The sequence below is a fragment of the Amphiprion ocellaris genome, chromosome 4 (assembly GCF_022539595.1).
Source record: "Amphiprion ocellaris isolate individual 3 ecotype Okinawa chromosome 4, ASM2253959v1, whole genome shotgun sequence".
Classification (NCBI taxonomy): Eukaryota; Metazoa; Chordata; class Actinopteri; family Pomacentridae; genus Amphiprion; species Amphiprion ocellaris.
The window spans coordinates 36,962,399-36,982,442 of NC_072769.1; the positions used below are offsets into that span (position 1 = coordinate 36,962,399).

General features: G+C 39.0%; 1 protein-coding gene across 1 annotated transcript; it reads left to right on the forward strand.

Annotated features, from left to right (window-relative positions):
• The first annotated feature begins 6,939 nt into the window (after positions 1-6,939).
• Positions 6,940-19,885, forward strand: iqce (IQ motif containing E). Its single transcript, XM_023266786.3, has 21 exons — positions 6,940-7,350; positions 7,771-7,812; positions 8,146-8,191; positions 8,283-8,432; positions 9,861-9,962; positions 10,219-10,289; positions 11,190-11,303; positions 11,383-11,433; positions 11,522-11,592; positions 11,675-11,747; positions 12,009-12,049; positions 13,697-13,848; positions 14,564-14,619; positions 14,724-14,953; positions 15,188-15,295; positions 15,840-16,122; positions 16,249-16,323; positions 16,849-16,976; positions 17,070-17,161; positions 18,538-18,636; positions 18,839-19,885. The coding sequence occupies exons 1-21, from the start codon at positions 7,279-7,281 to the stop codon at positions 18,961-18,963; spliced, it is 2,181 nt and encodes a 726-aa protein (XP_023122554.2). The 5' UTR covers positions 6,940-7,278; the 3' UTR covers positions 18,964-19,885.
• The last annotated feature ends 159 nt before the right edge of the window (positions 19,886-20,044 follow it).

Consider the following 20,044-nt stretch of genomic DNA (forward strand, 5'->3'; position numbering starts at 1 on the left):
CTCCTCTGTCCAGTCCTGCCCGTCTCTTCCGTCATCATCCCCTGTGGGTCTGGCATGGCTCGTTTTTGCACATCCACCTCTATTTATCCTGGACAGACAGTTAGTGGATGTGTGCTTATCTTTTCGTCACACCAACTACAATAATATCAGCAGCGCTGACGAAAAACCAATTCATCCAGTCGAGCATTTTGAGCTATTTTGTGTTTTCATTTTTATTGTTTACCACTGTGGCAGTATTTAAGTAAAACATCTGAATATGCAAATGTGTGTTTTGGCTGTGTGTTGACGTGGGATCAGCTTCATCCAGCAAACTGCTCTGCCTCAGGGCGATAATTCCAGTGAAATGATAGCATCCTGTAGTGTCCGTCACTTCTTGTTTTCTGTTAGTGGAAAGACAGGAAAGTTCATGAGTAGTTCACCACAGGCTAATTTGGTTAACTTTGCATATACACTGTATGTTTCATTTTCAATATTTACACAAAGTGCAGGCAACAAAATCTCACTGGATATTTACAATGTGAGTATGTTGCAGTGCGTCACAGTGTCAGCCAAATGAATATTAATTGGTGATCATTTTGATAATATATTAACAGTTAAATTGAAAATCACTGCTTGATAAGAGCTTCATGGTAAATTGAACCTTTGTGGTTTTGACTGTTATATGACAAACACGCAATTCTGTGTCATCGCTTTTGGATCCCACATGATTGGATCAGTATTGCTTATTAGTCTTCACATTTTATAGACATAATCCCCTCTGAAAATGGTCAGTTAATACCAAAGATCCACATCTTCAGGTGCAGCGCTTCCATCTGTATTGTTCAAACAAGGAAAAAGGGGTGGTAAAGAATAAAGGCATCCCAAGTCAATAAAGTAAATTTGTATGCTCAAATGTCCAATTGAGACACCGACACTGAACAGAAGAGGTCACAGAAGTAACTTGTCGGTCTCAAACTTCTCCCTCTATTTTCCTTTCATCTGCCTTGATTAGATATGAAGTTTTCCTTTATTTATCTTAATGTTTCTGATTATGATGTTTCTAAAGTTGTATAGTTCTAAGTAGTGTCCTCCTGCTGCCATTGCAAAAGTCTGTTAAGTTGGCTAATTCACCCGTAATAGTTTATATAATGGTAATTCAGCCCAAAAGCACATATTAATTGGCATATGTGTCTGAATGTTGTATTTGTCTTCTGATCAAAGTGTCCTCTGTGTATGATGTGGAAAAAACTGACTGCCCACAACTTGCCAGAGATGTGAAGTGGGACTTTGTGGATGTAGAAAGAACCTGAAAAGTTCAGAGGAAACATGTTAAAAAGCCATTTGTTTTGACAGTTAAACATACAATACTCCATTTGAGTAAGTGCAGACAGGCTTAAAAAGGTACTCAGCGCTGGGAATCGGATTTGGTGCCTGTGAGCAGAGTGTGGGGCTGGACATGAGGACTGGGCCTGTGAATTAAAGGCGGAGGAGGGACTTTTGGGAAAAGCATGGCACTCTGCTGGAGGATCCACAGCTCAGATCACATCGCCCCCATCTGGGCATTCAGAGAAAAGCAGCAAACAGTTGACTTGTGACTAAAACCTCAGCAAATACAATAACCCCATCTCCACTTTAAGAGGCTTTGGGTGTTTTTCTCAGCGGGATGAGGGCAATATTTTGCCACGGTACTTGACCAAAGCACTAGTGTTGGACATTAGATTGTCTACTGATGCTGCCTCCTCCATGCCTGTGTTTTAGGATGGGTGGTAAGGAGAAAGTTCCCCACAGGAATTAACAAAGTACAACTCAACTTCCTCTGGATATAATTAAACATACGTATTTGCAGTTCAAAAATCATGTACAAATACGTTTGAAAACTAAATACAAAAGGTCTCTGCAGCAGTTAATAATAGTATATAGCTATAACAGTATTAGCTGTGAGATTCAACACACTTTAGGCCTTTTCTTGCACACATTTTAACTCATAACGGTAGGAAAAGCAAAGATGCAATGCATAATGCTAGTGATAATTCAGTCCCATTAACGCTATGTGTAACTTTGTGATAGTAAACCAGCATGCTAAATAACTGGACCTCCCCTAAGTAAAATAATGCCATCATTAATACACCTCCGCTTTACCTGCTATGACATCTCAGAACGTATGCCATGAAAAAGGTCTGTGTTAAACTGTGAAACTTTAATGTTATTTCTCACACCTTTGTCTTTAAATGTCCTTACTTTGGTTATAATTTCAGCATTTGCAGATTCAGAAACACATGCACTTCCACTTTGACATGCACTGGATGGCAGAAAGCTGCTTCTGCATACATTATTTTACACCACTGGCAACACAGAAAAGTTTCCTTCCATGCACTGAGATTATTAGGATAAAAAGAGAAATTTACCATTGTGCAGATGAGCGCCTGGAAGAAGGTTTGATCTTGTTGATGATTGTTTGAGGAGACCAGTGAAAACATTCCTAAAGGACTTCTGTTTGCTTAAATTTAAAAGTCACACTTATGCAGAAACCACAACTCAAATACAATTGAAAACTGCACACTGCACAGCACATTTTCAACATAATTAGGTGCTGATTTTGCAGCGACACAAGCATTGATTGGAGTGTTATTTGCTCACTCACACAACTGATGTGGTTGTTCTTGAGCAGGTGTCGACCTAAAGAAGATGCAGCTTGATTTTTCGACCGTTAGACAGCAATGACAACTATAGCGTGCATAAAAAATGAAAGTTGTTTTAGTATAATAGTGGTGTGATACACTCATTTTTATTCTGATATTCATCAAATTTGTGGGTATGGTCAAAATAGGTGATAGGTTTGACTATTAATGCCTTTGTCTAATAAATAGAAACACTACAGTTACATCATTAACCCTCCTGTTGTCCTCATTTACGGGCACCAAAAAATATTGTTTCCTTGTCTGAAAAAAATCCAAAAATTCAGCAAAAAATTCCCCAAATTTCTGAAAATGTGCAAAACTTTCAGGAAGAAAACTCCAATAATCCCTTAAAAGTTTCCCTTAAAAGTTTTATTTTTAAAAATCCCCCAAATTTGGCAAGAAAATTCTTGTAAATATTTTCAAAAAATGAGTAAAAATCTTCCAAAAAATACTAAAAATATCTAAAGTGATTACATATATATCAGTAAAACTTCTAACATTTCCTTTAAGAACATTCACATAAAAATCAACCAAAATCCAGTGAATTTCGCTGGATTTTGGTTGATTTTTATGTGAATGTTCTTAAAGAAACATTTTTAACATTTCTTTTTTCCACCAAAAAATGTTCAAAGATTTTCCAAAAATGTTGAAAATGTGGACATCAGAAGTTTCACTGTGAAAAATTATTTTTTCCCACATTTTTAAACTTTAAACCGGGTCAATTTTGACCCGCAGGACGACACGAGGGTTAAGTGTGCCTCTTAATTCTCTTTTGTCAGGAAACTGACAGATGTAAATTTGCAATGAGTTTGTTTGCCCTGAGAAAAAGTATGCTGCTCTGCCTGGCTGTGTGCCTCTGGGGGTCGACCACCTGTACAAACACTGTGAATGAGAATCTGATACAGTAAGAAGAGGCCACCTCCAGCGTTTGCAGGGAAGAGGAGAGTGTGAGGACCAATGCAAAAGCACCGGTGGGCAGCGTGAATACACGAGTTGAAGATTTTAACTTGTTTTTCTATGAATCCACATGTTCTGATTGAGCCCCAGTTCACTCAGCATTACAGACCTCACCAGTGGCATCTTTTTTATGGAGGACTAAAAGTGCCAAAATTAAATAAATAAATAAATAAATACATTAATTAATTAATTAAATATGTCATTAATTAATTAAAATTGAAATCAAATATGTCATTAATTAATTAAAATTGGAATTAAATACTTAAATGTGTTATTAAATAAATACAAAATTAAATCATTAATTAAATATGTCATTAATTAATTTAAATTGAAATCAAATATGTCATTAATTAATTAAAATTGGAATTAAATACATAAATGTGTTATTAAATATGTCATTAGTTCATTAAAATACCAATTCATTTTAAGTAAAAAACATATATTATTATTTCACTATTTAATTAATTATTTCATGGTCCTTGTGTTGCAGTGGATCATGAATTTATTTTATCTGTCAACCTCACCCATCAAAGTCGGTGGGCGGATCCTAACACCTGATTGGTTACCCTGCACATCAAGTCAAGGCAAATCGATTCCAGATAATGGATTGATGCAGAGCTTGTGAACACATTCCGATACACTGGGTGGCGCTATTCACCTCTACGTTGGTTTGGATACTCAAGCAAAGACGAGACGAGCCGAGCCGCGCCGAGTAGGTCCTAAAGGAAAAGCCCTCGACACTCCGAGCATCGCTACAATTTGACAGGCTGGTAATCCACAAAGAACGTGATGTTCCAGAACTTCCCTCGGTATGCCAAACGCCTGGTCCCCGTGTGTGCTCCTGTTGTGCCCTGGTACCAGAAAAGCGGCGGAGTACTTCTTCTAAATTTGCAGTCACTCTACAGTCAACATCTTGGTCGGAAAGTGCGGAAATAACTCCCAACAACGTCAATAAATTCCTCTGCTTTACACGCTACATGCTCGGGGTCCGCAGGTCCTGCTTCCACATACTCTGCAAGGTCTAAAAGATCTCTCACAACTCTCTAGAAAGTTCACAGCGATCCTCCATCAACACAGCCGCCATGTTTAGAAAGACTTCTTCTTCTACTTCCGTTTTCAAGGCAGACCAAAGCAGTGGATTAGACTAGATTCACGTTAACCCCGCCCACCGACTTTGACGGGTGAGGTTGGCAGATAAAATAAATTCATGAGCCACTGCAACACAGCGACCACGAAATAATTAATTAAATAGTGAAATAATAATATATGTTTTTTACTTAAAATGAATTGGTATTTTAATGAATTAATTACACATTTAATAACACATTTATGAATTTAATTCCAATTTTAACTAATCAATGACATATTTGATTTCAATTTTAATTAATTAATGACATATTTAATTAATTATTTAATGATGTATTTATTTATTTAATTTTGGCACTTTTAGTCCTCCATACTTTTTAGGTAAAACCAGGTTTAAATAAAACATAATGCATGTTGCTAGACACCAATAGACTGATCAAAATGATGCCAGCGTGCAGGTAGTTATGAGATATGTTGAGTCAGTGGTGGAAGAAATATTCAGATCTTTTTCTTTAGAAAAAGTACCAAGGGTCAAGGTCAAGGTAATCTTTAATATCCCCAAGGGGCAATTTGCCCTACAGTCAGCTGTAAAGAGCGATACTTGTTAATAATCACACCAAACTGTAAAACCAATGCAGCAATATAAAAATATTTTATTACATGTAAAATATCCATCCATCCATTATCTATACACCGCTTAATCCTCACTAGGGTCGCGGGGGGGGGGCTGGAGCCTATCCCAGCTGACTCAGGCGAAGGCAGGGGACACCCTAGACAGGTCACCAGTCTGTCACAGGGTCACATACAAAGACAAACAAGCACTCTCACATTCACACCTACGGGCAATTTAGAATGATCAATTAACCTCAGCATATTTTTGGACTGTGGGAGGAAGCCGGAGTACCTGGAGAAAACCCATGCATGCACAGGGAGAACATGCAAACTCCATGCAGAAAGATCCCGGGAAAGCCGGGACGCGAACCAGGGACCTTCTTGCTGCAAGGCGAAAGTGCTAACCACTACGCCACTGTGCAGCCCTACATGTAAAATATGTGAATGAAAAATCCTACAAATATCTAAATATTAGCAGCAAAATGTAGAGAAATATTAAAGTAAAAATACTCATTTAGTCTCTCTGACTGACATTTATATAAGACATTAATAAATTATTCATAGTGTGTCAGTATCATGGTACTGTTGTAGCTGCTGTAAGTATAGCCGGTTTGAACCGACACAGTTATATATACAAGAACAGCAGATACATAAGAGGACCAGTGAGATGATTAATGGGAAAGAAGAAAATATGAGGTTCTGATACACAAATCAGTTTTCCCCTCTAAGCTTTAATTGTGGATTTTGGTGCTTAATCTATTAAGATCTTAGAAGTGTAAAAAAAAAGCATTGATTTATTCTTTTACAATGTATTATATTTTTAAAGCTTGTTACATTATTATTTAAACTCTTCATCTTAAAAGTAACTAAAGATGTAAACCAAATGCAGTGAAATATAAAATACAGTGTTTCTCTCTGAGATGTGGTGAAACCGAAGTATACTTTAGTGCGAAGTGGAAATAAAGTACAAGTACTTTGAAGCGCTTAAACTGAGCAAAAGAAGATGGGGTGATGGGGAAAAAACATGCAAGAGGGAAAAACAGCATGTAAATGATGTCCTGTGGGAAAAAAGGTCAAAAAACACAGAGCATTCACCTGAATATGAATAGTTGGACAAAATGCTACTAAAAAAAATCATTTTTTTGTATGGGATACAATTATGATTTTCTGTGATCAGAAGATAACAAGCTGAGCAGGGATCACCGGATCACAACTAAAAGTCTCCTTTATTTCCCCATTTTGTCATCCTTTTGGAGGAAAACACTTTGACACCCTCCTTTTAGCACCACTAAAGTAATGGAGAGTCAGAGAACTACGAGTTCTGTGTGCTGTGGGGCTGTGGTGTGGATATTAGCTCTCTAAAGCTGAACAAAGCTAGACCTGGACAACCTGCTTGGATTTTCAAAATAAACTTCTTATTAAACCCATTTACCAAATTGTTAATATCTGGGGTATACTTATCACTATTTTAAAATACTCTTAATGAGGGGAGAGTATTAAACTACGATATGTTGAGGAAATCCTCGTTTGATATGAGTTTGCCTTTGTTCAGATTATATTTTGAAGGCACGGTAATATAACTTCCGGCGTGGCTGTGGCTTTTTCTAGCTAGCTTAACGCAGCTCATTAACAGCTGCCTGGTTGCTAGACGACTCAGTCCGCAACAGTGATAAGAAAACAGTAACCTCTGCACGGAAAGACGACAGCTTTATAAGGGATTTCAGCGAGCCATGGTTCCTGACAGGCCATGTCACCGCATGAAGGGCTTCTTAACCGGAAAATGTTTGTTGTTCCGGACGAGAATTCCGAGTTGTCGCAAAGCTAACGTCTCTTTTGTTGACCCGTGTTTTTACTACTAGCAAGAGGAACAACCTGAAGTGAGCTTTTTTGACCTGGAAACAATGAGAGGATCACACACGGAAAAAGTCAACTTTTCCAACTTCACGTAACATTTGCTTAAGCAGCTATGTTCAGTGCAACTGCTAAGATGTCTCTGGAGGCGAGTGATGTTCAGACAGATGAAGACTGTGAGGAGCTGGTGGGTGCTTCGCCTCAGGTCAACAATACAACTGTTTAGTCCCCGAATCTGGGGATTAGTTGCATTTTTAAGCGTTAAATTTTTACTTAAAGATTATAAAGTTGTAGTATTTGTACAGTACACCAAAGATAATAGTTTACATCAGCTGCTCCCAACACTTTTCCCTTTACGAAAGTGATTTCTGCTTGTGATACTAGGGTTAAGGGCGTTTCAACCAAACCTGTCTTGTTTTTCTACCAATCCTCTCATTTGAAGCATTTCACAAGGAAACTGAATAAACAGAGGATAAAACATACCTTATATTGGGCACCCTCGGGAGTCATGATCCCCGTATGATTCACACAAACCAGTTTTTTATTATTGCTGATTGTTCATCTCCTTATGTTCTTGACAGCATCTTTATTCCTCTGTCCAACTTAGGTTGAGGATGGCTTCTCTCTCCCTGCTGATATTTCAGAAAAGGTAAAATACCTGTATGTGTGTGTGTGTGTGTGTGTGTGTGTGTGTGTGTGTGTGTGTGTGTGTGTGTGTGTGTGTGTGTGTGTGTGTCTGCCTGCCTTTATTTCCTGATTTATCGATGAATCTGTGACCTTATCTGACAGAAATGTATGCATGTTCCTCTGACTTCTGACCATTATGTGCAATGCAAATGTCCATTATGTTTGAGTAAATTAACCCCCAGTTAATTAAACAGATGAGAAAATTGTCTTTTTCTTCGACTCTGGCTAAAAACCTCCTTATGGGGGTACAAAATTACACCTTCTGCTTTACCACTTTATGTTTGTCCACCGTCAGACAACAAGGAGGAAAAAATCTTCTGGCAAACCCTCTCCTTCTCCAAGTAAGTCCGGCTCAGCTGCTCTGTAGGAAATATTGACAGAAACTGTAAGAAAATCCGCTTTACAAATTCATATTTATTTATATGTGTGCAGGGTCTCCATACCGCTCCAGTCTGAATGTGAACCCCAGGAGAGCAGCAATGGGAGCCTGGAGACTCCCAAGGGCCTCCCTGGGGGACAGCAGAGGGGACACTCCTGGGGAGACTGGCTCAGCTCGCCTCACATCCCTCAGCAACGGCCATGGTAGTAGGCACCGTGAAAACACAACTTTAGCTATGTGGACGTTGTTTCTCCACAGGAGGGAGTGCGCACAGTCAGCAGGTTTATCTTTTTTTTTTGTCTTTGAGAACAGCTGCCTGCTGCTGGAAATGGGGCGTACTATAGCAGGCTGCAAAAGTAAAAGAAAGAGCTAAAACAGAGCATCATTGCTTCATCTTTTGTGAAGTTAAATGCATAATACTGACTTGGCTTTGGGAAAATATCTAGTTTTCTGTCAGGTATTGATATTTATTTTGTGACATGTTTTTCTAAAAGTCAGTCTTCAGCTCTGTACTTCCACTGTATCAGAATTAATATGTGATAGAGCGTTACTACAGGAGAAACCATCAAAATATAACTGCTAATACTCCACGTTTTGCAGCTCTCTCGCAACTTTTTTACTACATTGTAAATGCAGTTCACGCAGGGCAACTTGACTGAAGTATATGTCGGAAGGAACTACATTTATTCAGCATTCACACAGATTTTGAAATCCCCCTTTAGCCACAGTGTTGATCAGCACCATGTCTTCAGCCAGGTTGTCCATTATGGCGTGTGCTACCTTACAGCCTCTTCATGAACCATTTTCATATGGAGTAACAGACGCATAAAATGCTGAAATAGTACTTTGTTTCATGAACTGGTCTAGATCGTCTCTACTTTCATTTGACTTTTTGACCATACATTTGTCATAAAGCTGCCTGTGGTGCTTCTTCAAGTGCTGATCATTTGCAGTCCCTGAGATGTGGTGACAACGGGTCTTCCACAATACCTCCTTTTGTTGCACATCTGTCTTTTAAAATGTGAAATACTCCCAAACCACCAAAGTAATGATTTTCTTTAGGCCTAAAACTGCCCAATGTTGTTTCTGGCTTAACAGATGCACCACAAATGTGTGTTTGATGTTGGTTGGTGTTTATGTGAAAAATGCCTTGGGTCTCTTCTGATGGCTTTGCATGACTGTCACACAAGGATAATGGCATGACTTTGTAAAACGAGTGGCATTACAGTTTAAACCCTGGCTTAGTAGTGCTGCATACCATATATTCTAAATTGCAGCCATTGTAATTTGCTCCATTTGATTTTTTCAAACTGTGATCTTGATTTAAATCCATTATTTGTGCAGCAGTCATTGCTACAACAGTGTGTTCTCAAAAGGTGTTAAAAGCATGAGTCAGATGGAGTATTGACTTGTGTCGGAGCATATCTGGTTCATTTCAATACTCCTTTTTTATCCTCTTTTGGGCAAAAACACCCAGACAATAGAAAGAAAGATCTTGTGATTACGAACAATTTTAAATACTATAATCTAGATAGATAGATAGATAGATGGTCATTTAAGTAATAAACTCACACATAAATAGACTTTATTTTCTTTATTTCATTAAGCCTGTCTGTCTAACTCTTTTCCAGATGTGTCCCAGATGCTGAGATCAGAATGTGATGTCGCATCTGAGCTTCTTAAACAGTCCTTGAGCATGAAGAAATACAAACATCTCCACTCAGCCTCCAATGGTGAGAGAATGTGTAGGTGTGTCGGAATGGCAAACTGAGTGAAGAACAGTGGAGAGAGAAAAAGCTGAAGGTCAGACTTTGTGCTAAACACCAATTTGCTGAGAACAGGAGATGGTAGCAGAAAGATGAAGGACTGGATGTGAGGGAGTGTGACATGACATCAGCACAATCAGTTGTTTTCATAACCCCCAGGTGAGAATGTGAGTGCCTTCATTTAATTAGGATCTATCTCCATGTTGCTCTGTGTGCTTTGCAGGTTTCACGTTAGGCACAAGTGACTGCAGAGACAAGGAGGACATGTATGACGAGATCATTCGCCTCAAGAAGGTAAAAAGTGACACAAGTGAAGTTGTATAATCAGCTTGATTTAAGAAGAAAAAAACAGCTAGAAAACTCACTGTGCGGGAGCCTGATGTCAATAATAGCAAAGTGGGATTAAGTGTCGTAGTAACATGACATGTGTGTCTGTTGTCTGCTGAAATGGCCTTGATCAGTACCAGTGTGGGGTTCTGTAATTTAGAATTTTGTTCCATGGCAAAAGAGAAAAGATGTTTTTCTTTTTAGCATTACTAGCTGCACTCTTTATTTACTTTCTGCACTGATCAACCAGAACATTAAAACCACTGACAGATGAAGTGAAGAGCAATGAAATAGATCATTTCATTACAGTGGCACGGCAGTCAGTTTTTAAAGTAGATGAGATGGTAGAGGTAAAAATGGGCAGTAAGGCCAAAGGGATCAGACTAAAGGGCCAAATTGTAAAGGCTAGATCACTTGATCAGAGCATCTCCAAAATGTGTTGTGAGGTCTTCCTGATAGGCGATGGTTAGTGCCTACCAAAGTGCTTTAACGAAAGATAACTGGTGAACCGGTGACAGGATCAAAAACACCTAAGACCCTTATTGTCTGATCTCACAAAAGAGCTACTGTAGCATAAATGGCGGATAACATAATGCTAGCTATGGTAGAAATTTGTCAGAATACACATTGTGTCACATCCTGATGCATATGCAGCTGCATCGAGTGTTAAAGCTGACCCTTGTCTACCACGGAAAGTTCCTACAGTGAGCATCACAGCTGTACCATGGAGCAATAGGGGAAGGTGTCCTGGTCTGATGAGTCTTGTTTTCTTTGACATAACATGTCCTGGTGTGGGTGTGTTTCTTAGCTGGGGAAGAGATGGTAGAAGGATAGGAATTGATTAGTCACTTCTGCTGTTCTCTATAGAATCTTCAGGCACAGAAGTCTGATAACCAGCAAATGAAAGCCAAACTTCGGCGCCTTGAGGAGGACAATGCTAAAAGAGAAAAACAGATAGAAGAACTGTTGGATCCCACTAAGGTTGATCACAGAACACCTTCCGATTTTTGATTCTGATTATGGCTTTTGTAAAAACTAGATGCTTCTTTTTTTTCGACAGGGATCTGAATATGCTCGCAGTTTGGTGGATAAGAAAAGAGAAGGGAGTGTGGTGAGTATGTCCATTGTGTTGGTCACATACCAGATAAAATTAGAGAATGCATAGCTATCAAGCTTAATAAAGGATTCTGTCTATCAAGGTTCTCAATGGGCTGAAACAGAGAATCCTAAAGTTGGAGCAGCAGTGTAGAGAGAAAGAAAACGCTCTAAGGTAAAGCATTATTCTGCTCTCTGTAAGTCCTTTTGGCTTATGTGTAGAGCTGTACAAAGTTCAGGTTATTCTCTTTTTTCAGCAAACTACAAAGTGATCTGAGGACCACCAACCTGGAGGAACTGAAGGTCACAGTAGAAACCTACTTTGAAGAGGTAAAATCAATGTCTCTAGATACAAAATGTAATTTTTTTCTTCTTTTTTTCACCTAAAAGCGAAATTAAACCTGCAGTAACCTTCACCAATCATCAAAGAAATAAGAGAATAAAGCTTACACAGAAAGTGTTCTTAGACTGGTCTGAGTCACTGCTGCTGTGACAGACGGTATTATCATCACATCTGGTTTGGTTGCAGATTGTGAGCTCAGATGTGGAAAAAGCAACTTTTAATTTTTGTTTGTTTGCTTCATCCTTCAGATCCAGAGACTGAGAATTCTTCTAGAAGCTGCAGAAAAAAGGTATGAATGCTATCATGACTTTGATGTGGATGTGATCAGGGGTCTCTATCTTAGATTCGTTAACTGTTCAGGAAACGTCCTTTAAGGTTACATTCTGGTGTGTGTAATCTGAAATATTAAAGTGAAGTTTGCCCACAGCCATGCACTGGGGTCTGTCTGTATTTTGATAGTGACTTAACTTTTGTAATTTTAACTCCACAATGGATTTTTTTTAAAGCAATCTAGATGTGATTGAGATGTATATGCAGCTTTTATTAAAGGGTTGTAATATTGCATTAACCTTTCAGGTATTGCAGCCATTTTTGTACATCAGTAGTCCCTCTATTTTCACAGGCTCAAAGGTAAATGGACAGCTAAAATATAATTTGGTAGCTGCTGACGGGTTGTGGTTCAAAGAGGTGTTGATGCAAGTGAACGAGGCTGAAAAAACAAAACAGACCTCTCAGAGAGATAGTGGAAACTTTAGCACTGTCCAGATCAATGGGTTCTGACATTCTTGAACAGAAGGAATGCACTGCAAACTAAGAAAGACTGAAAGGCCTGGAAGACAGCTGAATATGATGACCACAGAATTCTTTTCTTGGTGAAGCAAAGCCTGTTAACAACACTGAGCCAAATCCAGAACACTCTCAATGAGTTAGGAGTATTGTAGCAAAGAGTGCATCCAAGAAATTAATTTGTAGATATGAATACAGAGGTTTACTTTAAGATGCAAACCTCAGGTAATACGCAAGAACAAAAGGGCCACATTAGACTTGAATATAACACATCTAAAAAGTCCAGCCCAATTCTGGAACAAACAGAAAGATTCTTTGGACAGATGAAAGTCAGATGAATCTGTGTCAGAATGATGGGAGGAGTATTTAGACATAAAGCAAGGGCTCATGATGCTATAAAACATGGTGGAGGCGATGTTACATAATCATGTGTAGTTGTCAATACCACTGGATCATCAGACGTTATTGAAAACGTGACTGCTGATAGAATTAGCAGGATGAATTTTGAAGTGTGTAGAATTCTGCTTTCTGTTCAGATTCAGTAATTTTCTGCAAAACTGATAGAACAGCACTTCACAGTACAGATGGATAATAGTGAGAGGCAACATAAGAGCATCTTAAGGTGAAGAAATGTTCTTAAATGACTGAGTCAGTCAACTGACCTCAGTCCAACCAAGACTGAAACACCCACAAACAAGCAGCAGCTGCAGCAGCAGGCAGGGAAAGCATCCCAAGGGAGGAATCACTACATATAGTGAAGTCCCCAAGTTCCAAACTTCAGGCAGGCATTGACTACATTAGATTTGCATGTAAGTGTTAAAAATTACCCCTCTATTTTTAATTATCCTAGTTGTGTATTTTCCCTGTGAGAATAGAGGGACTGTAATTCCTAAATGATCAATACAAAACTTTTGCTAAACTCGTGATTTAAAGCTGAGAGTACACACTTCAATCACATCTCCATCGCTTTATTTCAAATCTATTGTGGTGGTGTACAGAAACAAAACTACAAAAATTGTGCCACTTTTCAAATACTTTGAACAGTGGCATGAATGTATAATGGTCAAAGGAAAGGGTTGCAAGATTTGTGCTGAATGTTAAAAAAATCCCTGCATTCAGTCATCCTTTCCCTCTCTGTATCTGTCTGCAGTAGTCGAGCAGAGAGCAAATGCTCACAGAGGCAGCAGAAAGCTTTAAGCTCCACAGTTCATCGTCTGTCTGAGAACCTGAAGCAGCTTCAGCAGGAGAATGTGGTGCTCAGAGAAGAACTCAACACTGACAGTCCTACTGGAGGAATTAAAGGTTTTAAGTCACATATCGCCACATTGCAGTCATGGTGCTAATAGAACCAACATGATTCCTTTCCTCAGGTCTTATTTTTTTTCTAAACATGACCACTTTTACTACTTTAATAAATTAATAAATAATATTTTAATGGATGAACAACTTCATAAGCTAGAATCACTTCTCAAATAATATATATATTTTTTTACCCACTGATTGTTTCTCTCTCTTTTTTTCTGCAAAATAAATGCAACTGTATTGGGAATCAGACTAACATTAAAGTATTGTAAAGTGGAGAAAGAACTAACATATCAATTTCATGCAGCAATGAAAAATTGGGTTTTAAAATCTGGAAAAAAATCATGATCTCCTTACGATATTAGAGATGGACTAACTACTCAGTTAATTAGAATGAATTGCCTCTCTAATCCCTGTAACCGCGTCAATCCCTTCTTCTAACACTGTAGTATCAAGTATTCATCACTTCTTAATTAATCCTTGTCACCTTTTCATTTGTGGCCAAATATACCCTGAAATATTTCCAGTTCTTGGTGGGACTGGATTAGTGGTACATGATTTAAAAAGTCTGTAATGAAACAGTTCCATAAATTAAAGCCACAGATTGAGTAAAGTCCTGTAAACACAAGTATCTATTGTAACAATGGTGCAGTGTTATCTTCTGTACTCTAATGCCAATGAAAGAATTGTGTCTGAGTGTGATTATGTCTCCTAGGTTACAGAGAGTGGAGTAAACAGAGACTGTTGAGAAGGCTGTTGGAGGTGGAGAAGGTGAGAGGAAACTTTCACCAGTTGTTCAAACACGTGCAGTCGTCTGTGTCAGATTGTCTGTTTAGAAGCTTCATCACAGACGGACTCTTCTCTCCTCCTATCAGAGGCTGGAGGAGAGCAGAAGACACGCCCAGTCAGCGAAGAGCAGCAGCCGATTGGATCAGGAGGTCCAGGCCACGCTGGCTGAGATTCCAGGGTTTGCCATAGCAACAGAGGCAGTGGTCTCTGTGGGAACAGTCACTGAGGAAGAGGAAGAGGTTTCTGATCTGAGGGAACCCCTTAACCAACTGGAGAAGGAGAGGGCGGAGCTTCAAGAGACGCTGTCAAGGAAAGAGTGAGTGAGCAGCATCCAGAGAGCACTCAAGATGTTTTAAGTGCATCTATCTTGGCAAACCATAATTAATGTAAATTCTCTAAATTAATGACACAAACCTAAGGGAGAAAACAATTGTACTGGACTGTGAACGGAGCTGCACCACATTATTTTGTACATTAGTAAGAGCAGCGTTAAGCATAAAGCCACTGAGTTTTGTTCTTGAAACAGTCTGTCTTTTGTTGTTATTTTCAGTGATGAACTGAAACAGCTGAGTACAGAAAGAGAAGAACTGGAGAAAGAGACCGAACGATGGAAAGCTCAACAGAAAGATCTAATTGACAATGAGAGACAACAGCACAAGTATGTTTTTACTTGTTTTATGTCTTGATTCGACAACATGATACATATTATATTCAACATGCCCAGTCATTTAATCTGTATGTATTTTTTTAGGTAAAATGTTTAATTTTGCCATTAGTTGTCTTTGTATAAATAATGGCGAAATACATCACAGTTTGAATGACTGTGTATTCAGTCATGTAAGTAAAAACACATTTAAAGAAGGTTTTATTTATATACATGAAGCTCATTTTTACTGACTAACTCTGACTCTTAGCACAGCACCAGGAAAGATTCACTTCAGCAGTTTGTTTAACCCACATGAACTACTATAACTTCCTTAGAGTCCACTGTTGCTCACATGCAATGACTATCTAATGCAATATGAAATTTCTGGTGCAGAAGTCTGATGAACACATAATATGTGCTTGCTAACATGTTGCAGTTGCCAAAAATTAAATTTGACCCCCATGTTTAGGTGACAAAATAGGTCCTCTCTCAAAAACATATCAAAACATACTATTTATATATTGCTTTTGTGTGTGTTTGTGTTTGTGTTTCCCAGACAGGAGTTGGGACAGTTGTGGGCGAGAATCCGAACACTGGAGGAGAATAGGAGCAAATCTGCCCAGGCTGAGCTCTCCTCCTCTCTTTCACCCACAACGTCAAACAAAGAGAGTCAGGAGGACACTCAGGGCAGAGCAGGTTTGGAGGAGGGAGAGGAGAGAGACACTAGATGTAAAGAGAAGGAGGCAGAAGGAGATGAATTATGTACTGAAGCTGAGATGAAAGAAAGAGAGAAAGCAGCATTGGTCATTCAGAAAAACTGGAGGCAGCACAGGAACAGGGTATGTAACATGCACGAGTTATGTAAAGGAAACTATTGATGTGTCAGAGCAATATTATATAAAAAATGTCCAGACACTCTGTCCCAGATTTTTACTTTTTTCCAACTGTCTTCATTCTTTCTTTAGGACGTTGTGATGTTGCAGTCGGCGTTAAGAGGCCATCTCCTCAGAGAGTCACAGCTCAAAGACATGCAAAATAAGGTTTTACCCACACACTCTAATCAGTCTATATCTGTAAAGTACACCTCAGAACTGTCATATTCAAGTATCATTATCACAGGCTCGTTTAAGACCACATTACTGGCCACTGTAATGCACAATATACTTACTGCAGTTGGTGGAAATTTAAACTATTCTTCAGAATTTTTCCAGTATGTGATTCTAGATTCATTTTTACAATATGCCAGTTTGTGTTTTATAATGCTAGACCATTGTCAGCAATTTTACAAAGGTTTTTCTTACCGAAACTTGTCTTCTGAAGCCCTGCAAAAAAACTAAAAGACGTGGAAACATAGTTTAAATCGTGGCAGTCTTGTCATGAAATGAACCAGAGATGCAGCTTACTCAAATAACCATTAGATGGCTCTAAAATGCAATTTCAGTGAGTCAACTGTAATCTCTCTCTGCGTTGCCACGTGTTGTTTTGTTTCAATCTCACCCACTGAACCACCTTCATCCTTCCTCCACTCCCTCCTTCTCTGCCTCTTCTTCATCTCCTGTTTTCAGGCTGTAGACTCATCAAGTCGCAGTGATGTAGCTTCCTCCGTTGGCGGAGAGCTGGATGTGGTCGCCTTGACGATGATACAGGCTGCATTCAGGGGACATCTGGCTCGTTGTAGTCTCTCAATAGAGAGGTGACTCATTTATACACAGAAGTTCAGACAAAAACAGATGCAGTCAAAATAGAGGACATTTTGCAGAATTATATGTGTGTGTTTGTGCATTAGCTCAGGGTTCTCTGTGCCTTCTTCGATGGAAAACAATTTGCCCACGCTGGCATCAAGAAGAGCTCGCTTAGCACACACACACGGCAGAACAGGTGAGGTTCAAGCAATTCTTTAACACACAGAACAAAGCGAAAACAAAGTTTTTCATGCTACTTGCCTCAGCTCTTATTTCAATGTGTCCACTCATAAATAGGAAAGATGCATTTGTTGCCTCTCAGCTATATTATATAATTATGACTTTGTGTTTTGGTTAATTATCTTGGACTCTTTACAGTGGAGACATAGAAAGACATGTAACTTGGAGAGGAAACATTTTATTGCTACAACCACTCCATGTGATTCAGGGTTTAGGCTTAATATTAATTTCTTATGCATTGTTTTCATAGTGGTGTAGCAGAATGACAGGCAGCAAACGTTTCCCAAATGGAAATGAACCAGAACTCGCCACTCAGGGCCCTTATGCCCATGTGCCCTCAGAACTGGCATGTCAGGTCTCTGCAGGGTTAATACTTATTGATTCATGCAACACTGTGGCATCGCCTTGCTCTCAGAATCACCCGTCAGTTCTCCCCTGACACCTCTATGAGTAGTGATGGATTTAAAGATGCCGCTAAGACTGACTGACTTATGGACAATATCTAATTGTGAGTTTTCTGACAGATATTGTGGTTTGAAGTATATTTTTTTCAATACTTTTTTAGAAACTTGAGCTTCACTTTAGTAAGGACTGTGTAATAGATTTAAAACATGATGGAGCATCAGCAAAAGTAGAGCACAGCATGAATTTGTAATACCATTGACAGAACAGTTTAATGTATGAGGTGTAGCTGGTAAATAATGAGACTAGGCTGACATCATTTGAACCACAGGGTCGATGCCTGCACTACTTGGTATACATTGATCAGTGAGTAATCATAAACAGCCCCAAAAAGTTTCAATCTGCACAAAGTTGAATTACAACCATCAGTCTTGTTATTTAACAACCACATATGTGTGTCCTAAACCGTAGCCTTTGCAATTTGCTTATTGTGTTGTTTCAAATTGCGATTTTTTTAGGCCAACATGACCCTGAGATTCCACTGCCTTCCCCATTACTTCAGTTTCAAACAGGTCGACAGCATACGGGTGCACAGAGCAGAACATCGATGTCAGCGTTTTTTTTCCCTGCATGCTTTAAAGACTGCCCCTCCATTTAATGTGTAGTGAGTTTCACTGAGAGACTTTGGACTGCACCATCTTAGCTTCCAGCTGAGAATATTGAGAACTTCTGCAAGAAGACAGGGGTCCATAACAGTAGTTTTGTTGCATTTTGACTGATAGCATGTTATCCTTTACAGGATACAATGTACCCTGAGTGTAAGAAGCTGCTTTATTTAAATGATTTCTTTTAAAAGTACTGCATCGTCTGTAAGAGTGTGTCTGAATTGTGCTTCACTGACTTGTGTCTCTGCGGTGTTTTATTGGCAAGATGCTGCATCCCTCAGTTATGATGGTGAAAAAGAGGATGTACAAGAAGACCCCTGGCCTGTCTCTGGCACTTACAGCCCCAAGATGGCTCCTGCAAAAGGTTTGAGAAACAGGACATCAGCTTCTGTGTTTATCATTAATAGCACATGCAGGTTTTTTGAAGTGATCTTCAGTGAGCGTGGGTGTCTTCATGTGTTCATCGTGTATTTCTTTGGTACCCTTTGGGGTTAAATTGCGCTAAATAAAATTACTCCAGTGGAGTGATTGAACACAGTTATACATGTACCGTATGTCTCCTGCAGCCCAGATGGAGCTCCATTCCACAGCAGAGTTTGGTGGAGCCGCTGCAGTTGATTCTGACGACTCTGACGACATCATTGTGTCTCCGTCACATCCTCTGAGAAGCAGAGAAGTCTTAATCTTATAGACCTTCTGGGTGGTGTGAGCTTATGTGTGTGCGACGGTATGAAAGTGTAGCTAGGAAGAATTTATATTCAAAGCCCGTATTTCAGAGGCTTGCAAATACCGAACATACCAAATCATTAACTTTGAGTTTCTACTGAAAATGCCGTGATATTCTGAGATTATTCAGTACAAAGACAGACACACACATTTTGCTGTGTAGGAGCTTTTCCCACACTACATCACGTAAATATTCTAAGAATCTGGATCTTTTTTGACATGGGGATGAGTTGAACCTGAACCCTCATTTTGACCATTATTTCTTAGAAAAATGTCAATATGCCAGCGTGTCTGTGTTGACGTGTGATTATAAGATGACCTTTGTTAGCAGATGGGAAAGCACTCATGAACATTTCATTTTAATCTGTTATTTTTGAGCCAAATAGCCCTGTTTAATTAGTCTTATTTATTCTCAGTGGTTGTTTTCTTTGCCAAAGTGCCTACTGCATCAAATTGAGGGTAATAAATATGTTTTAACCTGACCAGCCCCAGTGGGCCACAACACTGTAAACGTCTCTGGATTTCACAGGCTAAAATAATTCATGAATCATATCTTGACATGGCTGATTTGTAACACACTGATATATCATGTATGCTTAATAAATTATGGCTGATTCTGAGGTATGATTGAGGGATGATTCTCAACTGATGCACTATTGAGCCAAACTGTGAATAAATTCTAGATCAGTCTGCTGCAGTACGAAACAGTGCAGTGGAGGAAACACAGGGAGTATGTCTAATGCCAGTAATGCTTGTGCTTTAAAGTAGACTAATGATGACCTTTAAGGAGGTAAAAAACAACGGTTGGGTGCAGTTTTCTCCGCGTCGTATATAACTCAATTTTTGAGACATTCAATAAAATGCTGTTTTTATAATGAAACCTGAAATATTTGCTGTGGTCCTTGCTGTGAAGCTGTTGTCTTTACTCAGGTACGGTATCTACAATTTGGAGAAGTTTGTGCTTTACTGTGATAATTACCATTTTTATGATGCTCTATACTCAACCTCTCCTGCATTCCTACGGGGAATATTGTGCTTTTTACTCC